This window comes from Vipera ursinii (genome assembly GCF_947247035.1).
Source record: "Vipera ursinii genome assembly, chromosome: 7".
Classification (NCBI taxonomy): domain Eukaryota; kingdom Metazoa; phylum Chordata; class Lepidosauria; order Squamata; family Viperidae; genus Vipera; species Vipera ursinii.
Genome location: NC_139521.1, coordinates 51,440,510 through 51,453,312, shown reverse-complemented (window position 1 = coordinate 51,453,312; position 12,803 = coordinate 51,440,510). Strand labels below are relative to the sequence as shown.

The following is a 12,803-nucleotide window of genomic DNA, read 5'->3' as shown; positions in this document are numbered from 1 at the left end:
TCATGCTAAGATTACAAATAGTAATTCATAGTGCAGCATGTTTTTCTAAGTACTCTTAATGCTGTTTCTTCAAAGGAGGGATATAAAATGACAAATGCATTATTTATTAGTTATCTATAAAAAGATACTAAATGTACATATACAACTAATGATAAATAGGCAAAAACCATTGTCGCTGTATTCAAACTCCAAAAATACAATGCTTTTCAAAAAAAAATAGTATTTCAGGAATATTCACAAATAATATTAGTAATAAATATATAAATAATAACTTTATTCAGCAGAGTCTATATTAATACCATGCTCACTAACAATGAGTTCTTTTATTGGCTCAGCTGTTACATATTAGTTATCTCAAACAGTATCAGAAAATATGAGAAAGTATGATTTTGATAATATAACCTGATACCACTTGTGTTAGAATAGGAGCAAATGGCTGTAATTTGCTACTTCCAAAATGTTAAACTCAGTAGTGAGAGTTATAAAGACTGGACCTTGATCATTCTTTTGACATCAGTTATTTTATAGCTTCATCAAATAAGTGTATTTAATCTGATGTAATATTTAAAGGATGTGTATATATGTGCCTCTGCACACCCAAGTTAGTGTTGATTCCTAGCAACTACATGAAGTAGTCCCTGTACTTTTCTTGGCAATATTTTCAGAAGTGGTTTGCCATTGCCTCCTTCCTAGGGCTGAGTGACCCAAGGTCATCCAGTTGGTTTCATGCCTAAGGAAGGAGTAAGTTTTCTGGTTTCTGGCCTGGCACCTTATGTTAAACAATAGACGCTGAAAGAAAATTTTGTGACTCTTCTACAGATGTTAGGGTTCTGATCTGACAGTACATAGCAAAGAAAGTCATCCTCTTAACAAATGAAACTTCTATTATCAAATAGAGTTATGAAGGTAGGATGCAAAATTGCAAAGTGTAAAACATTAAAACAAAAATTGAAAAGTCTGCAGTGCGTTAGGCGAGTGATATTAAATAGGTAGTCTGTGTTGGCATGACTGTTTTCCTATTTATATATTGTCATACTGGAGACCTAGTTTGCTCTGTCCTATATGGAAAACTCCTGCTGCCAAGTTGTAGTTCTAGGTCTATGTAGCTCCATAGCCATGAGGTTCTGCTAGAAGAGCTATACTGAATTGTAGCTTTCTAGGAAGAGGAAGGATTAGGAAAAAGTGTCATAGCAACCAAGGAATTGCTAGAAATTTATTTTATTTATAAAACTTTGACTTAAAATTTGATTGTTAATTAGGTTAGATTCAGATTAAGCTAACCTCTTGACATCTATGAGATACTTAAATGAAACATAGTTAGAGGTATTATGCTATTGTTGTAAAATTGTTCATCCTTGAATATTAGTTGGAACATAAGAGTTTCATCTTTGTGGTGGAATGTATAATGGACCTTGAGAACATGGAGGGAGCAGTAAGACAGTTAAGGGAAGAAATGGGGTTGGCACATTACAAAAGAGAATCCTGAGTCCAAGAGAGCGGGAAGTGTGAGAAAGAGACTCAGTAACTCTGCCTTAATTACATTAGGTATAAATTTTGTGACAGAATTATTTTGATAGGTTTTTGGGCTTTGTTTATATTACCCTACTAGTAACAATAATATTTCTAGAAATCCAGTTTTTCCTGAACTTGCTAGCCTTATGGAGCTTGGCAATATTATATCCTCTTCTATTTGTAACTTTTCCTGATTCCCCCCACCTCATACTTTATTTCAGGGGTCTCCAAACCTGGCCACCTTAAGACTTGTGGACTTCAACTTCCATAATTGCCCAGCCAGCATGATATCCCTGCTTTATATTATTGATTTTTGTTACCAAAAATGATTCAGTTGTGGAGGAAAAGATGGAAAAGCAGCAGAAAATCTTTTGGTTGATTAATAATACTTCCAAATTAAGAACTCTTCATTTGGAAATATTTTCAATACAACATATTAGTTAAATGCAACATATTAGTTAATGACATTGAACTTGGTTTAGTTTATTCTTTAGTTTATTTTTCTTTAAAATTCATATCTGTACTTTTATCTATTTTTTAAAATCTACATCTATGCTTATTTAAAATCTACTTCTATAGGCTTGTATCATGAATGAAGCAGATACTGAAGGGAAACTTTGAATGAAGCCATGGTATCTATAGTATAACTGAATAGTAGCCCCAAAAATTTGGTTAAAAATTAAATTAATGTGGATTGATTAGTGAAATGATTTCCTAGAAATGTGTGAGACAATGAGTAGATGCTGATTCAGCTGAATGTTAGCTACCACACTGCTAGCTTCATCAGAACAGGTCTAAAATGGAATTTGACTTCAGATGTCATATCCTTATTTGGTATCATATAACACTGTTCTGCTCTGAAGAGGCTAGTTATAAGTCTAATGAAAAATCAGCACATATTCAGTTCATCAAAATATAGTAGCTGTAAAAATCTATATTCTACAATTAATTTGAATTAATATTCCTACATGAACTTCAAGGTTTTCAAGCTGTATACAATAATACTTAAGTTCAATTCGAAAAAGATTCTTCATTTGCTACTTTTTTAAAGAAGCTATGTCTTTTTCCAGGGCAGACATGTGGAGGGCAGACATGTGATCATGTAATAATAATAATAATAATAATAATAATAATAATAATAATAATAATAATAATAATAAAAATGCAAAAGGTGGCCTTACTAGGAACTGCTTCCATCCTGCAACAATATCTATAATACCATCAAACATCCACATCTGCCTATCTCAGGTCCTTAGTAAGCACTCGATAGGTAGACAAAAATGCCAAATCCAGTCTGAACATCTGGCTGACTGTGCGATGATCAATAATAATAATAATAATTCAAGCAGACAAGCATCTGCAACATAACACCCCAGACTGAACAATTGTCGATAAGAAAGACAAAAAGTCTAGATAGTGTACACGGCAGTGCCTGGAGACAGCAGAATAGATGAGAAAGAATTGGAGAAGATAACAAAATACAAAGACCTACAAATAGAAATAGAAAGACTGGCAAAGGCAAGCAAGGGTAATACCAATAGTAATAGGCACCTTGGGTGCAGTCCCAAAACAACTAGAGCACCACTTGAACACCATTGGCATTGACAAATTCGCCATTAGTCAATTGCAAAAGGCGGCCTTACTAGCAACTGCTCCCATCCTGCGACAATATCTATAATACCATCAAACATCCACATCTGCCTATCCCAGACCCTTGGTAAGGACTTGATAGGTAGACAAAAATGCCAAACCCAGTCTGAACATCTGGCTGACTGTCCAATGATCAATAATAATAATAGAGGTCTTCTAGTCTGACCCATTGCTCCTGATCAGGCAGGAAACCCTATACAATTTCAGACAAATGACACAACTGCTTTAACAAGTTGCAGACAGATATTACGTATATGCTAAATGCTGGGCTTAAAGCCTGCTCCTGGTTCTGAATTTAAAGCATTGCACAGTCCTAGAAGGCATGCACAGCATATATGGATTGCATACTTAATTTGTGTATCCATTTTTAATTTGCTAAGACATTTATAGTTTGATCTTTAATGCTGTTTTACAGTTCTTTGGAGAACAGATTTTCATCTTCATGATTTCCCCCCCCCCTTTTTTTTATTGGGGCTTTCTTTTCTTCACCTGAATCTGGTGCTTGAGAAGCTTAGCAATTTTAATACACAGACACCTGGAAATAGTTTAATGATGACTTGCTGTAGATGTTGGATTTAGATTTTTGTCTCTGTCAATGTAATTTTTAATGTGAAATCAAAATATTTTTTCCATAGTCCTGTGAAAAATTATTGCATTAGTATTCACTTGCAGCTGCTGATGGTTCTTGCTTCTTTTAGCGGGGTCTTCACTGTTCCTGCACTTTCTTATCTTTCCAATCTTCTTTGCCTTTCCCTTTCCCCCTCGTGGTTGGGATCTTGTTTTCCCCACTCAACAGTATCTCCTTCTCCAGAGTCCATTGATGTTCACAGACCAAGCACAACAGGATGTCATCATGGTCCTAAAATTTCCATCCAACTCTCCTGTAACACATGTAGTAGCCAACACTCAGCCTGGCTTGACAAATCCTGCTGTGATTACTGTCACTGTCAACCGACTGTTTGCTGTGAATAAGTGGCACAATCTTCCTGGTGAGTATAGAAATATTGATTACATGATTAGAAGATTGGTGTGTGGTGGTAAGGTGCAAAAAGGCTGTAACTTGGTTTTCCATAGTAGATTGAATCTTAAGAAGTATAAGCATAGTTGCATTAGTGCAATGGAGCTTCCAACCATTTCAGAAATGTCATGCAGTAAGCTATGCAAACTCTGTATAACAATACATTATAAGAATACCAGCCTCATTCTTTGGCATCAAGTCTTACTAAGTACCTGAGCAATATAAGCCATAGGTTTTACAATTTCTAGCAAGATGCTAGTTTCCTATTATTCTTAGTAGAAAATCTGGAAACAAAACTGTAGGCAGAGTTGAAATACGAAATCTTGATTGGTTATTTTCAAAAACCACATAAAAACATCTATAAGCTTTGAATTATCCTTGGTTTGCTGTGTCAGTTTAAATTTTAATGGTGAAAACAAATATATAAAATATATATCATTTTAGGGCTATTACATATGACCCCTGTAATTTTCTAAATGTCCTTTGTCAATCTGCATTTTACATCAAGGTTTTCCATCAGTCTAGGAATAATTGTAATTGAATACAAATGTTCATGTATCAGTTGGTAAATTGGTTGAAAGGCTATTCCTGATAGGTGAACAACTTTACTCCAGATTTATTCTGAACTGTCAGGGAATGGATAATGTCTGCTTGTCAGTTGGCAGGATATTGGAGAAAAACAGCTTATCTTTGTGGTTGCTTTTACATTTAAACCAAATTGTATCAGTAAATAGTAAATACATCCTATATTTCTGTTCTCAATTATTCTCATTTCCCTATTAACCCTTTTGTGCTTCATGAAAACGTCCCTCCTATCAAATCCTTTGTCCACAACTTTTCCTTGCTGCTTTTGACTTTTGAAATTCATCAAATTTCTATGAAAAAACCAATGTCCATTGTTTTATTACTACCAGCTATTTCAATGTCCTTCCTTGTCTCTTGGCTTTTTTATTCTTGTTTAAAATATTGTTTGTTATTTTACTGTATAATTCCTATCCATTTTTTTTTAAAAAAATGAAAAATATTGAAATCATATTTCATTTGACATAGGTAAATAAAACTGTATATACTTCATTCTGCTGATTTAACAATATTTCACTGCTGAGTACAGTACAACATCTATCCTTATAGAGAAAAAAACTTATATTGCTTATTATGATTTTACTGATCACAGACTTCTGAATTCCACATGAATTATGTAATCATTCCAGTAAAGCTGGCTTTATGATAAGCATATGCTTTGCAATATGCCTGTGAAAAGGTGAGATATTGGGCATATGATATTTCTTATGCTAGTTTCCATTATTGCAAAGTTTCATTGATATTTTGAGAAAAATGTTCTGGGAATAATTATTTTGCATTTTAGCTTTAAAAAAATGTTTTGAATACAAAAATTTTTCATACATTTTCATTAAACAAAACTAAAATTACAAATGAGATCTTCGTCAGTTTACACCACTTTTATATCATGATATACCCCTTTGTATTATATTATCTAAAATCACATAATTGTGCTATCCTACTCAAAGTTTTTTTGTTGTTGTTCCCTTAAAGAAAGGAGATGAGATCCACGATAGTTAGCAAGTGGCTATCACATTTTGTTTTCAGCATTCTTTACCATTTGTTTTGCTTTTTTGCAATATGAGAAGCTGCCAGTTAACCATCTGCTATAGTTTATGGCCCAAATCTCTTGTGATGGCATACATTGAGAACAGAAATGATGAAATAAATGTATAAGCAAACCTTTAAAAAAACTTGAAATTTTGGCTGGTGGAATTTAATAAATGGGAGGGGACCAATTTTTTAAAAAACAGTATGACATAATTCTTGATTTATATGATTTTTTGGTGATTTTAATACCTAAAACAGCATTGTTTCTAAGCCTCTTCTCATTCTTTTAGCTCGTCAAGGTGCTGTACAGGACCAGCCATACCAGCTGCCAGTGGAAATCGATCCTCTCATAGGTCTGTCACTTCCTTCTCTCTTTGCGATTCATTAAGCTCTGTATGGTGGCCCTGAAGTGTAGATTACGGTTGTTTTTCACTTGCTGGTTGCTGGGAATGGAATTTTCCTGATAAACCATTTGCATGCAAATTGGAATGCAATGAGCTGTGGCTATGCTGGTATTTCATCAACTCCCCCTCATTGGTTTGCCTAATTTGAACAGTCCTAGGACGTGTGTCAATGAAAATTAATATGAATGCCGTAATAATGTGTGATTGAGAATGCGCATGAAGTCCTGTCAGGATAATATTGGGCCTTTTCATCACTCAGACTTGTTGATGAGCAAGAGCAAGGCACGTTATGATGAATTGGTGCACCAGTAATGCGATGGAGCTCTTTACTGAGGAAATTTTCATAATAACAGTAGGGTTCTTAACGGCACTGTGTTGTGAAAAATAAAACTCTGGTGCCAGAATTTTATAATTACAGGAGATCAATCCTTTTTTCCACAGGCCTGCTGTTCAGGCTGATGGAATTAATGTGTAATTGCAGAGCAGTTCCTTCCAGAGTTGAAATAAATTGCTCAGTCATTTTGAGGTTAGGATATTAGTACTTTTTTTTCCTAAAGTATGGTTGACTTCGAGATCAGAACCAGGGAAGCAGGAAGATGGTTTCTCAGCTAGATTAAACCTTGTAATACATTTGATTCACAAATATTGTATTATAGTGCTGTTGCTTAAATCACAAAGAAAAAATGCACTAGATTATTTCTGAACCTTTATTTTTAGCATCAATGAATTTCATAAAATATATTCTGTAGTGTATTTATCACAACCCTTGGAAAGCTTCATTAGGTATTTATGAGATGAACTATAAACATTTTATATTCAATGTTTAAAGCGTGGGGCTGTTATTCTATTCAGCCCTTATCATGGATGTCTGCAAGATTTATTCTTGGTATGAGCAAAATACAGGATGTAATTTTACTTTGGAAATGTAGTACAATAACACACCTATGCCTTTTTCTTTGATGTTTATTCCACATTAATAATTAGCATGCAACTAATAGATTGGCTTCTGAGATTATCTCCCCTTGACAGAGGGAGGGAATCATGGAATGCAAAATTAGTGTTGTTCATATTAGTACCTATTGAATAAATGGCACTTAAATTAGTACATAAATATGCTAAATCTAAGGGTAGTCTGAAAAAGATACTACACTAAACATACCGTATTAAGAATTATGTTGCATATAACTATTGATAACATTTAAGTTATAGCTAGAATTTATATCTGGAAGTAACACTTAAGCAGCTTGTTTTAGGATGTTTTACTTCTATTAATACTGTAAATTACTGCAAATGATCTGAAAGTTGAAAGTTTTAAATGTTTAAATACAGGCTGTCCTCAACTTATGACCGGTCACTTAGTGAATGTTCGAAGTAATGTGGACCCCCACCCCAAACATACCTATGACCCAGTTCTGAAGTTCTGATGGCTAGTGCCCCCTGTGGTCATGTGATCACATTTCAAGCAGCCAGCAGCCAGCCCACATTTACAATTGCTTGCATATATAGTTAAAGCCAAAAACTGAATTCCCCTCTCCTGGGCACAAAATAGCAAAGCACAATTCCCTCCTCCAATTAACAGTCATAAATCACATTCCCCAATTAGCTTGAAGCATGGACTTTCTCCCCAGCTCTCCAGCCCACCAAATATTTATCAACTCTGAGCGCAATAACCTTGGATTCCCACGGCTGAGTTATTATTGTTATGACTAGCTGGACTCTCATCCACATTCCCCCTCCCAGCATCAACTAACTCTAAAAGCAAAAGAGGAAAATGGCTGCATTTCCATCTGTTGTCAAAGCAAGAACATCCGGTGTTAGCAGGGTTGACAACCACAATTTATAATGCTTAAATGAAACATAGATGAAACGTTAGCTGATGTTATCCTTTAAATAACTACTATACCCAATTTCCACCTTATATTTATTATATTTATCTATACCGTGTTAACTATATCTTATGATTACTGTATATATGCAATGATGCTGCAGTACATATACCACAGGTTTCCCTCTTCAAATAAAGCTCCTAGTGATCTACAATCTGCATAATGAATTAAATCATTAAGGTTTATATAACTACATACAGGTAGTCCTCAAGGCATAACCCTAATGGACCCTATCCATTAGGGTCATAGATAAAAATTGTCATAAAATGAATTGGACTCATTTTTATGTCATTTTTTTTACCACGATTGTTAAGCAAATTGATCAAATTGTTAAGTGAAAGAGAAAATCGGGCTTGCTGTTTTCCTTGGGTTGTTAAATGATTTCCACAATTGTTAAGTGAACCAGACGCTGAAACCAATAAGAAACCATTTCCACAGGAAAAAGAGAAAATTGGCAGAGGAGGAAAAAGGCTCTTACTGTAGTGATGAGTTATCTTAAAGCACTAGAAACATTCACTGGTGACTAAAAGCAGTGCACATCAGCTGCTTTTTAATTAAAAACAAAAACAGGTGATCTCAAAGCACACACAAATTAACACAGTAAGTGGAATGCAAAGGAACTTTTTGCAAGCAATCTCAAAACAATTGCAAATAAACATAGTACAGTAGAATACAAAGGAACTGTACAGTACTGAATATGCTTTCTGTACTAGTATTTCTGCAAACAATTCCAAGGCAAATACATATAAGGACAGTAATGAAAAAAACCTTACCTTTGAAAAGTATTTTAAAAAGTACAGCAACTTGTACTTCTAACGAACAATCCTTACAAATAACACAGTACAATAATAAAAAGAATATTTTAAAGTACTTACAAAGGCAACTACAGCATTCCACGGTACTAACAGCAACGAAAGAAGCAACAAGGGGAGCAAGAAGATATTTACTACTCTAGTCCTCCACATGGCAGCAATGAGGAGAAAAAAGTGCACCAGCTACAAAGTCTCCGGATCTTGATTGGTCATGTGACCAGGGAGAAAAAAACAGGCACAGCCATATGGGCCTTGTAACTTGCCCATCGTAACTGCAGGCCACTTTTGGGTCCCAAAGGGCAATCACAGGACTAAAAAGGGGTGCTGTTTCAGGAGTGATCAAATCCAGAGCACATGACTACAGAAGTCTCTTGAGGGTTGCAATTTTGAACCCCTGTTGTAAGTACACAGTGGTGAATTTTAACTTCAAACAGCCTATAAACAGCCATTTGTACCTTGAGGACTACCTGTACCTTTTAAACTTAAGCTGTATTAATGTATATTTACTAAAATTGGCCACCTAATGAGAAGGAAGGACTCACTGGAAAAGAGCCTAATGTTGGGAAAGGTTGAGGGCAATAGAAGAAGGGGACGACAGAGAATGAGGTGGCTGGATGGAGTCACTGAAGCAGTAGGCGTGAGCTTCAATGGACTCCAGAAGATGGTAGAGGACAGGAAGGCCTGGAGGAATGTTGTCCATGGGGTTGCGATGGGTCGGACACAACTTTGCAACTAACAACAACAACTAAAATTATAGTCTCTCTAATTTGTTTTGCTAGCTGAACTTGCACTAAAAATGAATTTTATCATATCCCTAGTTTTGAGGGAGATAGAGCCTTATAAGATTTATTTCTTGAAATAATCTGAGCACCTTGTATTAACATTGGGCAAAAAGAAATGGAAATAAGGCTCCCAAGAATTAGAGGTACAGATTCTTATTGATTTAGGATTGTTCGGCAAGAAACTAAAACTTATTTTACAATTGGAGTAAACTATTATTTCTCTCTTGTCTTTTCATTTTCTCCTTTTTAGCTAGCAATACAGGTATGCACAGAAGGCAGATCACAGATCTTCTGGACCAAAGTATTCAAGTCCATTCCCAGTGCTTTGTTATCACTTCAGATAATCGCTATATCATGGTCTGTGGATTTTGGGATAAAAGTTTTCGGGTGTATTCTACTGATACAGGTGAGTTAATGTAATACATTAATCTTTTTCTGAAACTTTTGAAAATGTTTAATTAAACTGTTATAACATTGTTTTTGCACAATTTTTACAAGCCAGCAACTGACTACAGGTAGTCCTTGTCTTAAATTGGTCACTTAGCAACCATTCAAAGTTGTGAGGATCCCACAAAAGATACTTACTTCCCAGTTCCAAAGTTCTTCTAGCTGGTCCCCACTGCAGTCATGAGACTGCATTTTGGTCACTTGGTAACCAGACCATTTATATAGCCATTTGCAGTATCCCTTACTCACATGACTACGATTTTTGCTGAAAACCAGCGTTTACTTCTATTTCCAGCAAAGGTCACCGTACAGTGGGTTCACTTAATGAGCATAGTACTTGTTTAACAATCATGGTGGTCACTTAATGTCTGCCACAAAAAGTCATAAAATGGGATCGGTCATACGATGACCTGCTTTACAACCATCACAACTTACAACTATAATTGCCAGGCTCAATTACAGTTGAGGATTAGCTATATTAATTAATTTTGTTTTTAACTTTTAAAAAAGAAGGAATATCAAATTTTATACCCTTGCTGTCAAGTATATGAAAAACAATTGATTCTTCCAAAACATCTCTGTAACTTTACTTCTGTGATATTTTACTTCATAGGAAACAAAAATACATCCATCTCTTTCTATCAGCCTATTGTTTTCTGTCTTCAAGACATCAAGTATTGCTTTTTGCTAACATTGTATCACCAGTTGAGATATTGTTTGCCATACAATGGTACCTTTACTCCCCTCTTTTTGCATCATTCTGAAAGTTCATTAGTTCTGCCAAATGGAAAATTTAGGTAGATCCTAGGGAGCATTAAAGGGACGCGGTGGCTCAGTGGGTTAGGACGCTGAACCTGTTGATCAGAAGGTCGGCAGTTTGGCGGGTCGAATCCCGAGTGCCGCGTAACAGAGTGAGCGCCTGTTACTCGTTCCAGCTTCTGCCAACCTAGCAGTTCGAAAGCATGTAAAAATGCAAGTAGAAAAATAGGGACCACTACGGTGGGAAGATAACAGCGTTCCATGCGCCTTTGGCATCTAGTCATGGCGGCCACATGACGACGGAGACGTCCTCAGACAAGCGCTGGCTCTTTGGCTTTGAAACGGAGATGAGCACTGGCCCCTAGAGTCGGAAACGACTAGCACACATGTGTGGGGGAATCTTTACCTTTTACCTTTAGGGAGCATTGGATTTGCAGGACAAGAGAAGATTTGACTGAAGAAGGTCAGGGTTAGTTTTTACCTTGGGTTCCCAAAGCAAACTCTACCTTCAATTTATTTTCCACTTTCTTACCTCTTTAAAATACATAATTGCAGTATATTCCTGATGTTTTTCTTATTGTATTCCATAGTACAAAATATAACAGGAATGTAACAACACAATGCACAATAGATTAAGTTGAAACTATTGTAATATTATTTAGATTATTATAATGACATGCACCCATTTTTATAAAATAAAACAAATCTGTGAAGATCTAATATAGGGATAATACACACAAAAATCTACCACTTCCATGTTCTTTATTATTTTAATTCCTGCTTCCATCCGAACCACAAGAATAACATTTGTAAATAAATATTAAAAATATACATTGTGCTGAATAACATAAAACTGTAGTTTCATCTCTAACATAATATAAAAATACTAAAACACATTATTAAAAGTAAATTAAAATATGATAAATATACTATTTAAAAAGATAAGATTAGAGGGAGAAGGATTGATATTCCATAATGTTCATGTAAAGGAATCGTGCCATAGGGTACCTAGTAGATGTAATAGTAGATGGCCCATGGATTATGGCAGGAAAATACTCCAGAGAGTGGTGTCACTGTGTAAAAGACCAACTCATTTATAAAAAGTAAATGGCTCACTCTGCCACTCTTGGAATATGTAGTGATATGTTAATTCAGCAAACATTTTGGTATCAAGTTGATTAGAGGTTTGTGTATCACACGTTTGTAAACTTCTCCCTGGTCAGTAGCTATTTCATTTGTTTCAACAATATGTGGTCACTTAGTAAATTTGTCCCAAACTACATCAACTAAAGCTTCTGAGCTAAATACAAGGAAAGGTCTATAGAGAGAAGGTGATAATCCATATCTTGTAATTGCTAGTGTTTAGACTATCCCAGTCCATAAATTGGTATAGTTAGTATACCATACTGTACAAATGGTTTATTTATTTAATAAATAAATGCAATCCTGCATTCTGGAGCTATTCACTCACTAGTTTGTATGGTTGTTGTGCATATCGACCATTGTTGAATCCACATACTGTATCTCAACAATAGGTTTATGCTGGCCCTTTACCTTTCTCAGTTACAAATCCATTCCTATATTTTCCATTTCCTGTATATCTTGGGTATCTGCATTGAAGTCCCACATTCTTTTTTCTTATTGCTGCAGTCATTTGGTCCTTTTAATATTTGCATCTGGCTTCTGCTTTTCTTCCTCAGAACAAGGCTATTAAGTTGCAATGTATGACTCATGACTTGATTCATTATATCACTGGTTCTCTCTCTCTCTCTCTCTCTCTCATACACACACACAAACACACACACACACATATACACACAAAGTAGTTTTTGCATAAAGTAAAAACACAAATTTTGAGTTAAAGAGATGAGATAGAAAAGATACAAATGTAAAAATATAAAAAAGATGTAGATAAAATATAG

At 35.1% G+C, this 12,803-nt stretch overlaps 1 protein-coding gene across 2 annotated transcripts in view; it reads left to right on the top strand.

Annotated features, from left to right (window-relative positions):
- Positions 1–12,803, top strand: part of LRBA (LPS responsive beige-like anchor protein) — a 370,314-nt gene that overhangs the window by 340,407 nt on the left and 17,104 nt on the right. The window contains exons 50-52 of one of the 2 annotated variants that reach the window (XM_083367801.1): positions 3,974–4,151; positions 6,082–6,144; positions 9,926–10,081. In XM_083367801.1, coding sequence (XP_083223927.1) covers positions 3,974–4,151; positions 6,082–6,144; positions 9,926–10,081 — 397 coding nt within the window. Of the gene's footprint in view, positions 1–3,958; positions 4,152–6,081; positions 6,145–9,925; positions 10,082–12,803 lie in introns of both variants that reach the window. The other variant, XM_083367800.1, reaches the window with a different exon arrangement.